The following is a 22,101-nucleotide window of genomic DNA, read 5'->3' as shown; positions in this document are numbered from 1 at the left end:
ATGCAGCCTCAACCTTTTCCAACTTATAACTAGGCCACTTGATACTTATTTTTAGCGTATCACTAAAAATAAGGTGCTCTCTCTCTATCTCTTGTTGAGTTATACATAGCTTTTTGCCATTGTTGATGATTTCTCCCTCATGTTTTGTCCAGAAGCGAGAGTGAGAAGATGAAGACCACTTAAGGCTACACATCAATTTATTGTGTTTCAACATGGCCCCCCCATCAAAACAGTGTCCACCATGACATGGTTGTGAGTACCCTATTAATTAAAAAAAAAAGAATTTTTTTCTGTCAAAAAAAATATTCCGAAAAAAACAGGCTGAAAAAAAAATATTTAGAAAAACAGGGAAAAAAATATTTTAAAAAACTGGAAAAAAATTATTAATAAAACTATTATTATTGTTAAAAAAACTCAGAAAAACAGAACACCAGCTCTGTTTATCAGAGTTTATTTTTTATTTTTTACCTCTGAACTCCAACTGATTTGTTGCAGACATAACTCCATATGCAATAAGATCTCTCAATAAAGGAATGAATGTGTATACTGTATTTTAAAAAAATATTCAGAAAAACAGAATTTTTTTTATAAAAGAGGGGAGAATTACTCAGAAAAACAGAGGAAAATATTTGTTTTAAAACCTAAAAAAATACTCAAAAAAATAGGGGAAAAAATATTCAATAAAACTGGGGAAAAAAATTGTAAAAAAAACAGGACTTTTTTTCCCAAGTGAATGCAATACGCTTCCGTAGTTTTGCAATACTCAAAAAACCAAAACCAAAAAAAGATGGGTCCAACAAGCAAAAATAAAAAAAATACCTTGCGTCATAGTATTGACCGCTGTCAGTCATACACTTCGGATATGCAAGCTTTTAAGCACCATCTGCTGGCGAAAACGTAAATTGCACTTTGATATCAAATAGACACTGAATAGTAGTTCTCTCAGTAGAAAATTACTGAAATGAAAATAAAATTATTGAGGGGGGGCAACTATTTCTGTGTATTCACTTTTACCATAGTGCCACAATCACTGCAGAATTAGAGAGACCGAGCTCGACAGAGTGTTGGAAAGAGAAAACTAGAGAGTGAAAGGAAACAAAAGAGGCGGAGAGAGAAAGTGATCTCAAACGAGATGGAGTATCACGGTATCACAGTAATCATTTGTAATCCACTGGTAGCGCAACAGTGAAACTCAAACTGCTTAGGCCGCGTCCACACGAAAGCCAGTTTCAACGTATCCTCACAAGTTTCTTACCGTTTAGGCGTCCACACGATGGCGCGGTTCCGGAGCTTGAAAGATTTCCAAACGCGCCCCGCACGCTTCCGTCTGGGCACCACATGCCATCATCTTCTTCATGTTGTTTTGATACATACAAAGCCATGTTCTGTAGATTGCAATATATATACTGTATATATATTTATATAAAAGTGTTTGTCTTCTTCGCTGATTCTTCTTCTACGCTTTCTGTTAACTCCCTGTGGCTGTGCTACAGCGCCACTCCAGACTTGGCATATACATTACAACCGTTAAAGTCCTCAGGACGGGCATACGGAACGTAGCTTAAATTGGATGAATGTTGATTAGAAGCATCTGTGTGTCCAGGTCGCAGAGTGGCTAATGAGTTGGGCGTGGCTAACTGGCATCTTTTGTTGACAAGCGCATGGAATAAGCAACAACAAGATATTTACAATGCTTTGGAGACTGTCATCTGGATTTGATCCCTTGTTATCGGTGTGCCTCTGCCCTAATACTATGGGGATTTTCCATTTGTTATCACAAAGTTAGCAAAAATGCTAACTCTGCTTGCAAAAGTTGAAAGACATTGTTTAAAGCAGTGACAAAAATATAATAGCTAACATTAGGGTAACAGTTAGGTTCAGCATTTATCGTAAGATGTTTACATTTTTACGTTTATGTGATGAAACGGAAATGCAGTCATCCCAAAAACGTAAAAAATAAAATAAAATAAGAAAAAGTACATAAGTGTTTTTCACAGGTCAGCCACGATATGTTAACGTTACACTAACAACACATACAATTTTGAAGGTAATTGACTTGAGTTGATTGCAGTTTGCCACCACCTTGCACCCTTGTTCACCTTTCATTCCTTTCCCATTTTCATATTCTCTTGCCAAATATTACATCAAGGCAGCCATAAAATTTATATACCACTTTGGGGACGGAGCTTATATCTTGCTATTTGAGAGAGCGCGCGTTTGATACTGAGTGTCCTTGCGTTATTGAGGTCAAATATGGAGGGATTTTCTCTCTTGGTGAACTCACGCGTGACCTAAATAGACGAGAGGGCTGGTTGCATGCGATCTTTAGCTGCGAACGCGTCGCACTAGCACGGATTAGTAGCATGTTTGCTGCATGCAGAAAATGTAAATCTGATCGGAGCAAAGCAGAGCACCAACTGTTCACTCAAGGCTGATGATGCTGACGGCTTTGGGTTTCATCATATCAGTATTCCCCCTCTACTGCCTGAAAAAGCAAAAAAAAAATCCTAGTTTACCAATACTGAATGTGAGGGATGATGATGAAAAAGTGGCCTTAGAGCTAAGGGTTTAAGACTTGGTTAGAGTTTGGAGTTTAGGGTTTGAATTTGGATTTTGTTGGGAGTTTAGGATTAGAGTAAAGGAAAAGTCACATTAGCCTCATCTCAGTTTCAGTGGTGCAATCCAAACCCCCGCTGCTGCACACACGTCTCTGAACTGGAAAACCTTGAGCTATTACTCATTCAAAGCTTCCTCTCTTGGGGTTGTCTTACTCTTTCCTACAGACCTGCTGCGTTTTGTAGGCTAGGGACCAACGGTAACAAGAGACGAGAGAATAAACGATGATTCCGTTGTAGAGAAATACGCAACGATGAACGAGAATAGCTGAGGTTCGGTTCCACAGAATTAAACGAATAGGTGAATACTTCACAATGCTGCATAACTACTATGGCGCAGCACAACTAGTGTAACAAACTCATAAATGACTTATTTGACACACTTTTGGGTTTCTAATGTCAATATCCTGTTCCCTCTATGCTTTTTTTTTTTTTTTAACTCATTCACTGCCATTGACGGCTATAGACGTCAAAAATTCATTTGAACTATTTCTATTAGTTTCACATTTTTTCTCTCCCACTTTTGTTAACAAGAGTATGAAAACATAGAAAAAAATGGATTGTACATTTAGAACAAATATAAAATTTGTGATTGCTCTCGAGTTAACTAGTGAAAATTTTATTCGCCTGATGCCCCTAATGAAAAAAAATATATATATATTGTTTAAAAATTAAGGGCGTCAGAAGATTAATTTTTTTAAAATTGTAATTAATCACATGACTTCAATAGTTAACTCACGATTAATCACAAATTTTATATCTGTTCTAAATGTACAATATTTTTTTCCTAGGTTTTCATACTCTTGTTAACAAAAGTGGGAAAAAAAATGAAACTAATAGCAATAGTTCAAATGAATTTTTGACGTCTATAGCCGTCAATGGCAGTTAACGAGTTAAGTTCTGTGCTTTTATTTTGGTGCACTTCTGGCAGTCCAGGAAGTGCTATCCACTTGAGGTTACAGAACAGAAAGGCGCTAACAACAACAAAAGAAAAAGGCCCGTGATTCAACTTGTTGCTGACTGAAACGCCGATTTGCATTGTTGCTGTCCAAGTACCTAGCTGGAAAGGGGACAAGGTATTTGTGTTGTTTTATTGTGATTTATCATGATGTCAAATACTTGTGTAAATGAGTTTTTGAATGTTATTTTCTATTGGAGTGAAGCTAATGCTAGCTTCTCATTAGTGGTTGTTTATGCTACTGTTTTCTGTTTTAGCTAGCTTTTTCACATGTACGACTAAAAGTTGTGTCGAAGGTGTATTTGACAACTTTCAAGGACTGTTATTTATATTTAGTATTTGTTTGTTTACAGTATAGCTCTTACGTCAAATGGTACAAGGAAGGAATAAAATAAAACAAACTTCGTGGAACACCAGTACGCTTCACCACTGTCTGGCTGGGTTTGCTACAACTCGTCTATTGCTCGCCGTTCATAAAACCGAAACGTAATGAACCGAGAGCCAGCTTTTGTCAACACAAGTGTGTCGTCGACCCGCTCGTAAATTCTTATGACGACGAGAGGAAAGTCACGGGTTGGTGCATGAGGCCGCACAATGCCAGATCCAGTTAGTCGTGGACGCGTGGATAGAGAAAGGGCTGGTGGGGTGGAGATGGGGGCGGGGGCCTCCCGCTCCATGTTCCCGCCTCAGCTTCCAACTGCTCGGGCCCCCGGCTGTGTTGCCGTGACAACTGGATGAGGTAAATGGTTGCAGGAGAATCCTCATCACGAGCTGCGCCACGTCCTGCAGTGACACCTCTCGACCATCACGTTGGTCTCTTTTTCCCAAATTTTTATTGTATATATTTTAAAGGCACAAAAACAGATAATGCATAAATAAATTGCTTTCTGCTGCAGCACAACTGGAATCTACATCAAGGAGACTGCAAAAATTCACCAGCTGAACATTATGCAAGCAGGTGGCATTAAACGTGTTTTTTTTTTTTTTTTCTTAAGCCTCTAATTTTCCCAGACGCCCTTTCCCAAAATAGAGCGGCACTTTTGCATAGCGAGTCACAGCGATCACAGTTCTGGGTGAAATAACACACTGTGCTGTGTTTACAGATGAGGCTGAGGCTGTGACTGTGAACTAGAGAGGTGGTGGGGGGTGCTTCACTATTGCCGGATTGTCATTATTAACATTGTGCATGTCACATTTGTACTAACATGAAATCAGGTCTTATGATATTTAGGGGTGTGTTGCAAAAGTTATCTTGGAATTAGTATGTCAATTTGATTTAAAAAAAAAAAATCTAAATTTTTCTATGTGGTAAAAAAAAAAACTGAATCACGAAGATGATGACGTTTACGACACTCAACAATTCAGCAAGTGGCCCATGGAAAGCTTGGAAAAAATAAAAGTCTGCCCCTCGACACTATTTTGACTGATTGTTCATGAAAATTGGGTCAACTCAATGTCTATCATAACAGGATGTACGGGGAAGTCAAGACCACAAATTGAATCAGCCGTTTTGGTTGGAAGCAACCATTTGGGGTGAATTCCAGGGCTCACACTTTAAGCAGACACGTAATTTCCTGAAATGAGCACAACCTGAAGCAGGTATTCTAGCCAAACTGATTCATTAGAAAAAAAAAGGTAAATTCAGGAGACAACAAGAAGACAGAAAAAAAGATTTTATTTTCGTTTTTTTTTTTTAACCAAACAACAGAATACAGCTACATATACGACATGTTTGACATTTGAAAATGCATTCATGTGCAACAACGGCATCACCGTTGTTGCTGTTTATAATCTCAATCTGACTGACTGGTCACCTCTTTTCAATAACGCATCTGACAAAGCCGTATGCAAGAGGTGGCCACTGGGGGTCCGCAATGTCAACACTGACCCTGTGGGGGAGGGAGGGGGTTTGGGGGTGGCAGTAAAGAAACACTCCATCCTGAAAGGTTTAATATAAAAATAGACATGAATCTAAGAGTAGTTAACGCAGCAGTGCATGCTCTAATGTCCCGGTGTTTGCGAGAGAAATGAAGTCCTGTCATGCGAACCTACAGTATGCGTCGAGAGACAAGAGCTAAGCTAACGTAAGAGTTTGTCAATACGGCAACTACACAGTAGTTGGAACCAATAATGATATGTATAAAAACAAAGTCCCTCTTGGATTCTTTCCACTGAAATGTCTGCTGAAAGAGAAAATGAATTACTCAACGGCTTCTGAGTTTGTGCCATCTGATTTTGGAACGCGAGTTCAAGGCGTTGTATGCTAATCAGCTTTGAGATCTACAAATGTCTCCCGCTTTTCTGAGGAGCAACTAGGGATTATAGTTACTGTAAAGTCTAAGGAAATGGAAAGGGCTGGAGTCAGGTCCAGGTTAGCAGTGAGCCTTGTGAGCTAACCAACCAAAATACATGAAGGCATACTTTAAAACCTCAGGCGATAAGAAATGCTAGCACAGCTCTTTCATGGTTTTGACGCTAGCGTGATTTCCCGCATATTTGCGAAGGCCCTGTCCACAATAACATATGGTGCCATATTGTGGCATCTTTGTGCCAAGAAATTATGTTTAAGTGAGCTTCATGTCGTAGTACTAAGACTGACCGTGGTGCTCGAGGGTTGCGTCCCAATTGTTACGTTTCAATGAATTATCCCGGAGACCACGGCTTAGCCAAAATCAGTGTTAAGCAAACACAAAAGAATTTGCAATCATTTATATTGAGCTTGTGATGTTACAATAGTCGGATTGTTTTCTGCGGTCAGGAATTCTGATGGGCCTTTGCTAACTTTGATTGTAAGGGAGGGAAAATGTTCCAACATTTTGCCTATAACGTTACTTTGTGTTGAGAATGCTTCACCCTCAAGGTCACTACGATTCGTTCCACCATCCCTCACCGTGGTATTTTTTGTGATTCTTTCCATTCCTCGTCTCAGTGCGACACGATTATTCCCTGACTCCAGAATCCTTTAATGCAATTTTAATAGTCCTAGTTTTGAGCATTTCCTAGCCCAGAATGTAATTAACGCATTCAGGGCACCTTCAATCACAACGAAAAATGCGTCTTGTCATATTTTTTGTTATTCATACCTCTCCTGTAGAATCATTAGCTTCACACCTCGGAAGAACGCTTCTAAAAGCACAACAAGAGATCGACGAGCCGGCTGATAATGATGATGATGTATTAAGTGACCGGTTATATTAGGGACTCTTAAATTGATGGATTTCATGATGATGATGTCGAAGGGCCTCGAGCGGCCTGGCAGTAACGTGACAATGAGTTTGAAACACTGAAATTAAAAAATAGATAGCGTAAATAAAAATTCTAAAGGCTCTCTTCGCTTCAACCTGACCTTTGGCAGACAAAACAGTCGGAATGGTGTAATTAGGGCTGTCACATAATTAGATTCACCATTTAAAGTGCATTCATTGACACGATAGTTGTACACGTCTTTTATAATATCACTTTTTTTTTATTTTTTGCTCTAATTGTGAGGATTATACTCAGAGCTAGTTCATCTTTCTACATCAAGCTAATGAAAGAGTATATTCTCTGGATTTATATGATGATGCTTGTTTTAATTGTGCACATACATGTATGTGTGTGACTACATCGTATATATAATATACCGTGGAATCTGCCTGTTCGCTGTACATGTCCTTTTTTTCCCGCGCCTGGTAGAAAAACACACGGCGTGAATGACAGGATGTGACGTCTTAGGTGGAAGGTGGGGGGGGATAAATATTGAGGTCATTGGTCTGTATGACATCTTTCGGATATATTTTGTAGGGTATGATCAGCTTATAGTGTCACAGTAACTCTAAGAAAACTTGAGGGTGAAGGTTGTGTTCACACCTGTTTGGGTCGGTTAAAAAAACGGTGCGCTTTGTTTTGGTCACGTGTAACGATGCGAACATCCAAACCAAATAAGTGGACGCAGAATTCTTGAACAGTTGTGGGTCCGCTAGGGGGAGTTCGGCTCATTTCATTTCACATGGACCACAGACATGAACACAGATAAATTCCTTCACAATTTAAAACTGTTCCAAGATGTCTTAAAGACCCTGTAAAGTGAATTGAGGAATTAGTTTCTAAAAACATTATACGAGCAATCCTCGAGTTACGTTGTACCCGACCTAACGGCGCCCGTGCCTCGTCCGGTTTCGTGAATTTCCCACAGTAATGATGCCATTTTAAATTTATTTATAGTTGTGTTGTTGTTACCTACAGCAACGGACGGTCCATCTAGCAGGTGGCCTCGCCATCAGGCGCGTCACATTTCCTTGTTTAATTAGCACCGCTCTGCAATGAATGTCCGTGCGGAAACACAAAATATTGGTTCTTCCGGGTCGCGCAAATGTTTTTTTTTTTAATTACTGTACAAAGTATTTTGATGTAAATATTGAATTTAACGGTTACATCGCCAGCGTAGGAACGTAACTCGAGGACTCCCGGAATGTTTAAAACTAATACATGTGCAAAGACAGAGGGGGATTGGGACCAGGCCAGCCCACAAATCGCAAAATTTTGTATATAACTGACAGCAATGCACTGGAATCTATTTTTAAAAGCAAAACTTCCTTCCAATTTTTTTTTTTTTATAAATCGCCAATATGCATTTTCCAACCACGTTTACCAAGCTACAGGTGTGAACACAGCCCAAACATTTTCCTGTGGCTTAGCAAACTATTCAAATTGCTACGCAAGCTGTTTGAAAAATTCGAAATCATTTTGAGCGCCCACTAACATAATCTATTCTTCATGAGTGACTTTTCATACCATACCTCGGTGCCCTCTTTGCAAAGAAATCAACAACTGTACCACCAGGCCGAGACTCCGTAAAAAAAATCCTGGACGTTCAACCAGGGAGGAAGCAGCACAAATCTGTCGCCTCGTCGCACATTTTCATCAGTAAAGTCTTGTCCACGCGAGAAACGAGACGAGCCCTTTATAAAAGTACATACTTGTTACTCCTCACTTTCCTCGTCGTCACCCTTGGAACCTTTACTCCAGCGCTGGAAGCAGTGGACGGTGGAAGCCAGGAAGAAACTGGTCATGATGGCTACCACAGACACGGAGATGCCCGAGAAAATGATAATGAGCAGGTCCGTCAGAGTCAGGCTAGCCTGGCACTCGCGGAAGCTGTCCTTGGAGAGCTGGGTCAGGGACACGCGCCGGCCGTCCATGGGGAGGGAGCACTCCATGCCTTCCACTCCTGGGCTCGGAGAGAGAAAATGAGATTAGACAGATTTGCCAGACATGCTGAAGCGAGCTCGCAAGTGAGTGACGCCATGTTGCGACTTGTGGACCGACGCTTTCGCGTGGCGTCCGTTCAGCGGATTGCGTAATGTGCAAGGGCAAGCAGACAGGACTGAGGCGTATTGTTGTGCAATATGCCCAAAAGTAAATGTCATCCTCGAGTTTAATTATTGCTACTGAAAACACAGTTTTGTGGTTTGGGAAATTGTAAAGCTCATCATTAGGCTATTTGCAAGTATGGCAGGGTGCAAACATCACCGTTTATAATGTGTGCCTATTCCTGCCTATAGAGTTGGGAGTAAGTCACATACAGTAGGTACAAGTTATAAATCAGACTCAAATTCTAAACTTCAAGTTAAACCCTGGAGAACCCAACAACCCTTTTCTTCTTTGGAAAATTATGAATTATACATTAAATGACTGCTATAAGTTCACTGAACAACAAAATATGTTTTTTCAATTTTAACCCTTTTTTTTAAACTAGCTCAGAGTTGCTAATTTATCAATATATATATATATATAAAACATACTCCTAGGCATTCTGCAACACGATATGAAATAGATTAACAAAAAAAAACACAATTTTACCATCTGATGGTTTGCTGAGAAGATGGTTTTGTTTGGATTGATTTCCAGCTCAACAAAACAGCATGTTGCCAGCCATCTTGTCACCACCACGCTGGCTCATGTAAGTGCAATATTCATCCACTAGATGGCCCCATGCAGGGGTCAGAAGTGGCACTCTGGACTTTTGAAGTTAAATTTGTAAAAAAAAAAAGGTCTTTGTTATTTGAGTAGCAGAATTCATAGGGGCCAAATTTGACCCTGTGGGTTCTCCAGGGTTAAAGAAAGTCCTTCATTACTGTGGCAAAAATCAACCAAGTCCGGTCGATTGCCCGCTAAGTTTCGAGCAAGTCAATTGAAACGATGAAGCATGTCATAAGCGAAAAGCTCAGTCTAGTCAAGTCAAGTCAAGTCAAGTCTAGTTTGTGTATACAGCCAGATAGGTTCAGTCACATTATTTAGCACATATACAGTATAGCTGTTGTGTCTCTTACTTTCATGAAACCTTATACATTGCTAGTCCCCTTTTGTCAATATTAGCATGAATCCACTTTTTTTTACCATTTTTGCACAAACTAACCAGAAAAATATTCTTTCTTTTCTTAGAAAACAAAACATTTTAGCCCATCAAGTCCCAGGTCCGAGGTATGTGAATCCCACTTATCTGGCTAATGTTCCATTTCATGTGACAGTCACGTGTTGACCACACATATAAAAATGTCCCATTGTAAATATTGAAAAATTTTAACATTTACAATTGTGGGTCCCAAACATTTTGCAAGGAGATCAGGAGCGGGGGGGATTAATCACTCCACAGGCCCACACCAAAGGATAATCAATTATTCTGGATAATCTGATAATCGGGCTAATTGCTGATTTTGATCGCAAGTGGAGATCAAATGCTCAAACCCCATTTAGAAGAATCTGCTCACATCCATACAAAGGCGCAGGACGGATGTCAGAAAGGACAATTCAAATCTTTATACAGCACATTACCTACAATACTTCTTTTTTTATCCCAAAGCCTTCGGAGGGAACTGATTTGATAAACGTCAAGTGAGTTTTTAGTCTTGCCAGTTGAGTACAGCACATCCACCTCCGGCGGGTTCACTGCAGGAACAATTACGGTAAACGTCCCACGTAAAATGCCCACGGTACATCTACTGAAGTCAACATATTTTCCATTTAACAATTTCATAGTTGGAGAATCATAACACTTTGTCAGATGGACTCATGATTTTCTGGAAATACATATTCTTCATTGGACGATAAGGATAAAGTAACAACCCATTAAAACACAAAAGCCCCTAAAAATGTGACTGCAGGTCATCGTAAAAAGTGAATGTGTGTCGAAGGCAATCTTGATTTAATTCACCCCAAGATGGAAGCATCGTAAAGTCAGTCGCTGAAGTCGTTTCGACGTTGTTTAAAAGTAAAAGGACATTCCGCTTGTTATTGCCTTCCATTTTTCATTTCAAATTACACGACATCTCGTCCTTAACTAATGAGAAAATTATAGCAAAGTAAGATAGCCCAGAAAACGCAGTATAGAGTGTTTACCTTAATTACTTGACAGCAATCGCTCCGTATTCCACTTATTTACATTTTTAGCACTGCAAAAATCTTATCACTACATAAGGACGTGTTTTCCTTTTGTTTTTTAACATGAATTGACATACATACAATATTTGGATGTATCGATGACAGTCCTGTATCGCTACATAATGACATTGATTTGAAACAGGACGGATGGGTGATGTTTTGAGTTTATCATAATGACAACAAAGGGATATTTTCCCCAGACATTATCCGTGAAAGTGTGAAATATGCCGATTCCACCGTGACATGTAATGCTTCAATAACCTTGTGGTTGTCATAGGTCCCGAGAGCCCAGTGTTGTGTTTGGAGCATTTCCACTGTGTAAACAAGTGATCCAACCACAACCTCCTCCGTCTGGTTGAGGATCAAAATCTCATGAGTCAAAGCTCAATTGACAAGAGGCCAATGTTATTGATTTCCAGCTAGAAAGAGCACACCGGTTAATGACGGCATTAATTCTAAGACCTGTCAGTCGGCTCCCAGACAAAAAAATGCTCGAGTCCTGGCCTTACAAGTGGTAATACGGTTAAGCTGCCCGCTGACAATAACGAGCCGAAAATATTGTGGCTTGTTATGACTCTCGACTCTATTATAATTGCATAGCAAACAATATGGCAGGCCACTTTCCAAGCAGCAGGCCCTCTTACACTTTGACTCAGGGGAGCTTTCAGTGGCGATTATCGTGAGCAAAACATTCCCAGGCTTTTTCCGACACGTGGCCTCTTGTGAATTGATGGCTTAATTGAGCGATCCATTCTGCTTTAATGGCCAGGAATGATGAAAATTCAAACACATACAACTTTTAAGACTAGAGCCTGGTACTTCACATCAAAATGACAACATTATAGCAGGATTACTCAGCGCTTTGGGGTCAGACGTTAGTCCTCGCACTTGGCTAATTCCCACAACAGGAAGTCCGCATTTTGACACGATGACACTCGCGCTGACTCACAAGGTGAAAACAATTCCAGCCTCTCGCTGTCACCGCTGATAACAAGAGGCGGCTCGTTGACATCAGAGGACATAAGGAAGGACGTGGAGTTAAAAAAACTCTGAGTGTCATCTCTGAGAAGCGATTACAGATGAGTAGTAAAGACGAAATAGGCAGAAAATTGCAACCTCTGCTAAGACCTAAAAAAAATTCTCCTGCAAAATCCAATGATGAAGGAAAGAACACATGCACTCCCCTCTAAAATGTATGTAGCAGTAAGGCCAATTAATTGACTTCTGACTGAACATAATAATGACTGGAGCAAACCCAATGGAGCATGCAATTTACCTGTTCATGTAGAGAGTGAAGGGATTCCCTCCCAAACTGCGCAATACAATAGAAGAATGTACAAGTTTGGGTCCTAATCTTAATGCAGTTACTGCAAGCAAAAACTAAATGTGAAGTCTTAGTCACTTTCTTTGCCATTGTGTAGTCACATCTGGTGTTTCGTTACAAATAATGCTATATCATTTGTATATCAGATCCAGAAGTAATTGGATAGGTCTCGCCCCCCCAAACTTAAACCCTACGGTGCATGCATTTTACATGCCAATGAGGAAACTGAACAGTGGAATTCCCGAGATCCAAAGAAGGGAAAACTGGAAAAGCACCACAAGTAAAGAATGCAAACATTTGATAATAAGTCAATAAAGCTGAGTGGTTGCTCTTGTATCGTAGTCACCTTTGTATGTCAACAAATAATACATTCAGGTCAATGAACACAATAAACACACACCAATTTAACATCTGACTACAATATTTCTTCCAGTATATCTAGTATTTGATAGCTGGAACCGGACCACCATTAATAACTACTATAGGAGCCTAATCCAGGTCCAGAAAGTAAAATCCCTGCCACAGTTTGGGGTTTAGCCACTTGTACTAGCTATCTAGCTTTATAGCAAGTAAACAAGCACGGGGGGAGCTAGCTAGGGAGCTCGCAAGCTAGCACCTGGGGCTGAAGTCAAACTGCGGCAGGGTTTTTTACTTTTTGGACCTGGATTTGGTATACAGAAAGAGATTTTACGCATTGACAAGACCCCTTTTCATCTTATGGAGACAAGATTGTTGTTTTCTGTGCCTTAGAAATAGCCTGCTCTGCTCCAGCAAATTGTTTCATGGTTCTTTCACACCTGTAGTTTACTTTCTGTAGTCCAACTCAGTTGGGTTTTGAAGACATTTAACATTTTCTATGCATATTTTTACTGTTTATGAATCTACTTATAGTATATAGATGCCATATAACTGATAATGTTTGTGTGAAATATATTGGACATATTAACTGTATTGTAATGAATAAAACTTTTCACTCCCTTCCAGCTGGTGAGATAGGAATGCACATGGGAGGCAAGTTCTCATGGTGATAACACTGTGGGTCTGAGGGAGTCTAGGTCGCATGGTAGTACCTGTCTAATCATATATTTCCGGCTTTGGACGGAACTGGAGTAAACATGTCAGTAAATCACTTGTCTGTCTATTATAATTACTAACCCTTTGTCCAGCCTCAGAGGAGGAGTATGCTTTTTCATCTATAAAGCGACTGTGTGTTTTCATATTGACACACTCGAGGCTTAACATCACTTTTGAATGTAAGCATGTCTTGTGTCTTTTAAGAGCTCTTAAAATAAATTCTTTATAAAGAAGGCTTCTTCATCAGATCTCATTTTTCAATTATTTTTGAACACGCAAAGATTACACTTAATATAGTAATCAAATAATACCTTCAGTTTGTAAACAACGTTCCTGGTTTGGTGGATGTCCATACCCTTATTTGAAATCTGCAAATGTATTTTTCTATACCTAGTGTCCATGTCAAGGGATAAAGAGGCAAGAGAACGTCGGCTTTAAAAGCGTACTAGCATCGAAACTAATGGTATGATGCCGCACCAATCCTTCATATTCCAAGCACGGACGGTTGATGGATTACACGTGGGATTACAGTCAGACACGGGGACGGTTGATCCGCCATCTCCAGGCGGGATTGATATTCATCGTTGTGACTGACCACTATCAGGGGCGGTTTTTCCTTCGACCGCAACAACACAGTTGATTCTAGCATCAGCGATAAAGAAACAACCGTTGTTGTCTTTTATTCGTACTAGGCCACGTTGTCCATGACACGGAGACAGAAGGTGATGCTCTAATAACGGAATCACCCTCTGAAATGCATCACACCGATTAAATAGCGAGCAGATGTAATGAAGAATCATTAAGGGGCCGATCACGGAGCTATAAAGTCATAAAGATAAGCAATGAAAAATTCATAGGTCACGGCGAGGGTGGGGGATGGAAGAGGGCCAAGCGGGGAGGCGAGCGAAATGCAGAAAGACGAGCGCTCATGCGACAACGCGGGTCCATCACTCAGGAGGGGATTCCTTCTGCATGGAGACCCAATCACATCACGTTTCATCAGCGCTCCTCGTGGCCTTTTCGACAACAGCTCGTCATTGCGCAAAGTAGCATTTGGTAATCAGGCTAGCATACAAAACGCTGACAGACTGTGTTAAAAAAAAATCACATTTGGATCGTCGCTTTCCACACGAGGTATAAAGATAGCCAGTGATGTCGTGGGCGGCATGCGGCTTACAATTTTCATTTTTTTTATTTTTAAGACGACGGGGCAGATTTTTTTTACAGGGCAACTTGAAAGACTAGAAATGAAAATTGTGGCTCCGAAACCCCCATCAAATGAGCTGCTACTTTGCGGCGAAGCTGTTCGCGGAGCTGGCATGTCGTGCCCCGCAGGCAGCTCCAGCTCCAATTACCCTGGCCAATGCACCCAGAGAACTGTGTCACCCTGAATTATACATAGCCTTTGTTCATCCTTAACCCACCGGCGGACAAGACAGCACTGGATCATGTTTACACTCATCCCTTAATTAAACATTCAACTACCTGATTAGAAAATGTACAAACACACTGGCAAAAAGCAATATACTGGTACTGTATGTGTACCCAACCTATAGACAAATCCCCGTACTTAACTCTCAAGACACTGTGTCGGCATGTCCCAATTTGTGTCATTTTAACAAGTTTAGCCTTCATCCAAATAAAAGGGAAAAACAAATCGTACCAACAGGTAACTTTAATTACCTCATCTATAGCCATGAGTCCGCCAAGGAGTACAGTTTGGTTCTGTACGTTACGTCTTAATCCAGTTAGCATTTCCATGCCAGAAGCTAAATAAGATCTCTGAATAGCAAGACATTAGAGCAGCAGAACGTGGTGGAAAGTAAAATAAAAAGAAGAGCAACACAAATGTATTTACACCCTCTAAAGTAGCACCTGTAAGAAGTGGGTTGAAAATCACTAACTCAGCAAGCAAAATACACATCAGCATGGTTTTATGGCCGAGCAGCAGCACAAGTGAACAGAAGTTGCTAATTAAATATGGATGTTACAATTCTGTTCTGACCAATCAAAAGGACATGTCTAGACTTGGTACATTTCACCTGGGACTTCCCCAGCCACTATCTGAGGAAATACAATACTGGTCTGATATTCTGTAAGGAAATATATTTTTCCCTACCAACACCTAAAAATGTCCTAAATTATTATTTTTTATATATATATCATCTTGTACCATGTCATTGACCGGCAGTAATCAAACTTATGCAAACAGACAAGTGTGCCAAACAGTGAACCCGGCATCACAGGGGAAATCAAGACGTGAAAAATGAAATGGGAATTAGGTTTTGCAGCGTGGGGCTCTCTGGCTGCTACATTACGCAGGCCGTCGGGGAACCGGCTTCAAAAATAGCGGAATGTGTGCTTGTCCGAATATGCTAACGAACTTTTAAATCAGTTTGTGGTTCCTTGCGCTTTGAATTTCAACCTTTGGATCGTTATTTGGGTAGCAACACACGTCTATGGCTTAATGAGCAACATTTTTTTATGTACCCCCTGAGGAAAGGTTTTGACCTTTATATCCTGCATCAGCCAGTTAGCATCATCTGCCCCTCCTCCTTATGATCTGGCGATAACCATTAGCCAGCTACCAACAGCTTCACAGCTCTTGTTGAGTTCCAACTTTTATGTCATACCTGAGTCAGCTAGCAAAATATATTGCGGATAGGTACAAGCGGCCAGGATTTGAAATATGGCGTTTCAAGGTTAGGAACGACACACAGTGAACTACTTTGAGCTGTGGCGATAGAATACAAGGTCGCATGGCACAAGACGGCACGCTCGATTACCAGCATGCCTGCTGTTTTTCATTAGGATGCTTTAGATATCTGGCTGAGAAATGTTTGTTTTTTTTCTACAAACATTTACTAAAATTATGACTATAGCACATTTGGGTGCCAGAACTGAGCACCCTTTTTATGAGTTTCAACCGTCATGTTCTATGACAGGCAGTTAATTAGCATCATTTGCACCTCCTCCTCGTGATAGGTTTTAACACAACAACTCCTTCACAAGCAGCATACACCATTAAGGCCAGACTGATGCAGATCGAGACTTGTTCACAATTTAGAGACATCATAGTGGCTGAACTATAAGGAGGACGCAGTATCCACATTAACAGAAAGTCTTCATGTACAGTACTGTAATTCACGATGCACAATTTTTTATTTTCCTGTGGAGTGTTACTCTACTATTTGCAAAAACAAACAAACTCAAAGCCTAAATAGGAAATTAGTGTTTTACAGTATTTTGTGTGAAAAAAGTTTATTGTCTTGAAGTGATACATAGCCAGGGAAGTTTCGAAGAGTCTTTGCCAAATGTTCACATGCGCACTTCTGTTGCGGTATGTTGTAAAATGGGTTTGAAATGATACTTTAATAGTTGGGGGTCCTAGTTTGTGTTATATTCATGGTTTAAACTATTATTATAGGCAGTTATAAACACTTCACCAAGGGGGCAATCAATTACTTGCGGTTCCTGTCCTCTACGAACAACTGAATCTCATGCGCCGTAATTGAGTTTCTCACTTTTGTGATGAATGAAACATGCCCTTCCCAACACCCACGTCGAAGACACTCGCCAGAGCCGATGTACTGTATTTTACAAAATCGTATCATGTCAACCTCATTCGCTAATGAGCGTCCCATCTGTTATCGTGCTGTCGCGCTATTACTTCCAATGGCATGCTTTGGAAATGATTTGATCATTTCGGTCGGGTCGACGGCTACCTGGTGGATACAACTACACTTCAAACTATTAATTTAGGCAATTCTAAAAAAAAATTGGGGAAGTCACTTATGGATTTTTTTGTTATTTTTGGCAGATCCCCTGTAAATAGCGGGGGTTTACTAGAGTTGCAAACACTGCCATCTGCTGGCCTGGCATGCACAGGGCACAGTGTCTAAATCGACACACATTCAATATTGATCGTACCACTGTTGTATAAACCTTTTTTCTTAAGCTGCTGTCTGCTTCGGTGTACAGACTAATATGCCCTAATGGAAATTTGAAGGTCAGCCTCTCCCAGACAGGACTATGCTAACACAGTTAGTCATTTGACATTGTTGCGCGTGGATCGTGAGGGTAGCAAACGTGAGGGAAAATATAATAGCATTCGGTATCACAAACAAATGAGTCCCAATGTGGTCCTCTACAACAATGCATTCCTTGCTTTGCCAAAGCATAATTTTCATGATGCATCTCTTGCATTGTCATTACATTGTGCAGGTGCGGTGTACTCAAGACAACCTTGGGCAGCATGGCTCAGGTGGTAGAGTTGGTTTTGGGTTTGAACTTTCAACCCTCTGCCAATTACTGAACCCCACTAGATGAATAAAGAACCGGATTTGTCAAACTTTCATTTAGGACCAACACAATACACCATATACAGTACATAATCTCTCTCACTGACAAACTCCCTTAAACCAAAGGATCTGTCACAGTACCAAGACGGACCTTACGAAATACATGAGGATTTGCGATTGTTAGCTCAGACTGTTTGCCGAGCAGATCAGGGAGGGAGAAAAACACTAACACATCCCACAGGGTAATCACTCAGGATGGTCTGTTTAGAGACATCTGGTCTTCGCTGACATTGATCAGAAGGGGGAGTAATTAGCAAATTTGGTGCGATTGTCGGTAGCATGTGTACCCCCGCTTTCTGTTGCACCACACCGATTTGAGCTAAGGAGGCAGTTTTCGTACACAGGTCAACACTCACACCCAAACAAACTTGGAACGATGACAGAAGAAGAAGTACGCCCACTCTCTCTCGGCAGCATCCTCCACACAAACAACATTTTCGTCCTAAATTCTTAGTTCAGGCCCAGTTTAAAAAAAAAACAAAAAAACACTATACAGCATGAGCTAATTGTCATTTGAAGCTTCACCGTTGGCTGTTTAATTTTACCTCGTCAGCTCCCACGTGGTGGTTTTCACTTCAACGCTAACTAAAAAAACATCACTAGTAATCATGTGGCTCAGCCTCAGTAGAAGCTATTTGTGCAGTGTCTGATGGGATATCTGCTTTGAGCTGAATGAAAGCGGATATTAAAGAGCCTCTTTTTTTTTTGTGTGTGTGCGCGAGAACTAGAACAAATAGTGCAAACCCCCTATGGCTGTTATAGGCCCATCCGCTCATGTAAGCAGCTCACAGCCACAGTAAAATATGTCTGCCGCGTTAGTGTGAGCCTTGTGTTGTTTCTCAGAAGCACTCACACACATACAAATCTTGTGCCCTGTTATCTAACTCAAAGTCACAAGGCCTAAAAAATGTCTTATGTAAAGCATTAAATTGACGGAATGACCGCGTGGAATAAAAACAAGCAAACAATGTATTTTGTAGAGGGTTCGGTCACACAAGCAACAATGTTGTCATTTCGGGTTACTGCTGAGCTGGAGCCTATTCCAGTTGACTTTTGGTGAGAGAAACGGGGTACACCAGCCAATAACCAGGGCACATATAGACAAACAGCCTTTCACACTCACCTTCACAGAAAAAGGACAATACAGAGCAGGGTTCACCACTTTTGGTCCTCGAGAGCCGGACTCAGGCAGGCGTTAGATGTTTCCGCCTACGAAAGCACCTGATACTAAAGATCAGGATCGTTATCAGGCATGCTGATGAGCTGATTAAAGGTATCAGGTGTGCTAGTAGGCGGAAACAACTAAAACCTGCAGGACTCCGGACCGAATTGGTGAACCCTGATTTAGAGTCTTCAGTGTGGGAGAAAGTGCTAACCATGAGGTGCACCGTGCTGCCCCCAGTCAATATTTTTGCAAGCTCTCCACATTCATTTCTGCCTTTATATAGACAAATTGGATGATGATATTAAGAAGAAAAAAACCTCTACTAAATTGAGTATTATATCAAATAAAACAGTATGTTTACCAACTGGTCTACATGAGCGATGAACTGAAGTAAAAATAGAAATATTCTCCTAATCAATTTCCTGAGAATAAAAATCTTGTTTCTATGTGGATCTCGTTGCAGGTTCATCCTCGAACAAGGGCTATTGTGTCATATTACACACTCACATTGGAGGCTATGGGGGTGGAGGAAGAAAGAGACTAAATTAGAACAAGATTCGGGAGGAGGGGGTTCCCTCTCCGACAGGGAGGAACATAAATAGACGTGTACAACACTGTTTGCATGAAAAAGTTTGCCACGTTTGCTTACCATTGGGAAGCTTTTGACTGTTCTCTATGAGCCATGCAAACAGGCTGGCAAAGTTGCAGTTGCACACCCAGGGGTTGCCCTCCAGCCTCACCACCCGCAGGGAGGGCAGCTGACTTAAGGCGCCCACCTTGAGGCTCGACAGTGCGTTACGTTCCAGTTCCAATTCCCGGAGCGAGGTGAGGCCCAGGAAGGCGTCTTCGCTCACCATGCTCAGGTAGGGGTTGTTGCCCAGTCGCAGTTTGATCAAGCTCCGGGACTCCCCGAATGTACCCTTGGGGATTTCTGTCAAGTTGTTGCTGCCGAGGTCCAGGAAGACCAGCCTGGAGGAGGTGCTGAGGGTCCCCGGTTCGATGTATGACAGCGTGTTGTTCCGCAAGTCCAGATAGACCAAGTCACTGTAGAGAACCAGGAAGTCGGAAGGGATGCTGGTTATCCAGTTGTCGGCCAGCAGGAGCCGGCGGACGTCCAGTGGGATCTCGTCCGGGAGTTGGGTCAGCCCTCGGCCGCTGCAGTCCACCGTGTGGGGGTCGGGGCACAGGCAGGTCGCTGGGCAGTTCTCCCCCCGGGTCCAGAACACTGAGGTCAGCACCATGAGGACAGGCTGGAGCCAGCAGACACATGGCAACATGGTCATGGGGCGAGGGGAGGAGTTTGGGGGAAAGAGGGTGAATAGGGTAGGGGTCAGAGGACAGAAGATTGGGACAAGGGTGGGGAACGGGAGAGTGAAAGGGGGATCAACCCCGGTGATGCAACATGACGGTATATAGAGGAGCTCAGGGGCTGGCGGTGGAGCAACGAGGAGATCCAGGAGCTCATTTAGGCGTCAGAAAGGGTGAATACACTCAAGCATCCAGAGGTGCAGATCAAGGACGTATGGGATGGTTGCAGGTTTAGGGGTCAAAGGGAGGGTAAAGGGGGGGTCCTCGGTGGATCTGGCAGCGGTCACCAAGAAGGTCTGGGACGCGGAGGTGGGATTCAAGCATGGCAAGCCGCCGCCGCGTCCCCCCATCGGTCCATTAGCGAGCGGGAAAAGCCTTTGTGACCACACGGAGAATCCCGCGGAACATCGCTCAAGCGTGGCGTAAGATTATCCCCCCCCCCCTACCCTCCCCGACACCCCACCCCCACCTTTTATTATTAATAATGTTCTGATGATCCCCTGGCGGAGCTCCCAGCATGCACCCCCTCCGAAAAAAATGACAACCCCAGCTGTCCTCTTTAAGTCCGATCAGGAGCAGGGAATTAGCATCCGAGCGGGAGCATGATGCGTGCAGGTCCGCACACAAACACACGCGCGCACAAGCACAGCCGCACAGCTCCGACGTCTGCCTCCGACTGTGGCACGACTCAGCTCGCGCCCTCAAAACAATCCCATCCTCTCTCCGTGGAGGCGTGTCCCAGCCGCGTTGTCAACACATGAGGTCACTTCCTGCGGTGTGACGACAAAATAACCATTGCTGAAATCTGCCAAAGAGAGGAAGCAGGTGCCATTTTGTTGACCTCCACTGGTGATTTACGTGGGGAAGAGGTCCTTTTTTTAAAAAATTTTTTAAATGTTCTTCTAACTGGCACATAGATTAAAAAATATATATACATATACCATGTGCAGGGTTAACCTTCATTTGTAAATGATAAACTGAATCATATTTATACACACAACATAATGAATAAATTGGTCATAAACTTACACAAATTCCAATTTGTAACCGTTAAATAAAGAGCAAAGGGAATTTGGTGGACATGCCAATTATAGAACAGGACACAAAAACTTAAAGAAAGCCATTTTGGTTTGATCCCATTTTCATTGAAAACTTCCATGATTTAAATACCCTTTCCGATTTGCACAGTCTTATGTTAGTTTCAGACAAAACACGAAATCTGGCGTTGTCCTGCGTGTCTCACATGCTCTTGTTTGTGGGGGAACTCGACAAGTGTTGCTTCAAGCGTAGAAGTTTGAACATCGCTAGTCGATCTAGTGGCCGGTGGTTGTGTTGATAAATGCTATAATGGTTGACAGTTCACCAAATACGTCAACTTGTTTGTTCCATTTCTCCAGGCTTGTTCCTTTTTGGAAGAGGACTGTGTTGTATACGATCGCAATGATAAGGTCCCATATTTTCTCCGTTCCGTCTTCGCGGGGGCAGCAGCTTTAGCAGGGAAGCCCAGACTTCCCTCTCCCCAGCCACTTCAGCCAACTCCTCCGACGGGACCCCAAGGCGTTCCCAGGACAGCCGAGAGACGTAGTCTCTCCAGCGTGTCCTGGGTCGTCCTCGGGGGCCTCCCGCCGGTAGGACATGCCCAGAGGCATCCGAACCAGATGCCCGAGCCACCTCAACTGGTTCCTCTCAAAGTGGAGGATGTTTTCTCATTGCTCAAATTTTTGCTTTTACCGTAATTAGCTTTCAGAATGTCTCAAAAGAAAGAGAAAACTGCTAGCGTTAGCATTAGAAAACTTTTGGTCTAGACGCGAAAGGATCCAATGTGTTTCTTCTCAAATTGCGTAATCATTATTGGCTTGGCGTGTTACTCATTGCAA

At 42.0% G+C, this 22,101-nt stretch overlaps 1 protein-coding gene across 1 annotated transcript; it reads right to left on the bottom strand.

Moving 5' to 3' along the window:
- Positions 1 to 5,231: 5,231 nt before the first annotated feature.
- On the bottom strand, positions 5,232 to 20,961 carry lrrc38b (leucine rich repeat containing 38b). The gene is made up of 2 exons (XM_077573928.1): positions 19,566 to 20,961; positions 5,232 to 8,782 (listed from the first exon to the last, which is right to left on the bottom strand). The coding sequence occupies exons 1-2, from the start codon at positions 20,197 to 20,199 to the stop codon at positions 8,535 to 8,537; spliced, it is 882 nt and encodes a 293-aa protein (XP_077430054.1). The 5' UTR covers positions 20,200 to 20,961; the 3' UTR covers positions 5,232 to 8,534.
- Between the last annotated feature and the right edge of the window lie 1,140 nt (positions 20,962 to 22,101).

This window comes from Vanacampus margaritifer, chromosome 8, assembly GCF_051991255.1.
Source record: "Vanacampus margaritifer isolate UIUO_Vmar chromosome 8, RoL_Vmar_1.0, whole genome shotgun sequence".
NCBI lineage: Eukaryota > Metazoa > Chordata > Actinopteri > Syngnathiformes > Syngnathidae > Vanacampus > Vanacampus margaritifer.
The sequence above is the reverse complement of the archived record's forward strand: the minus strand, read 5'-3'. Positions and strand labels throughout refer to the sequence as shown.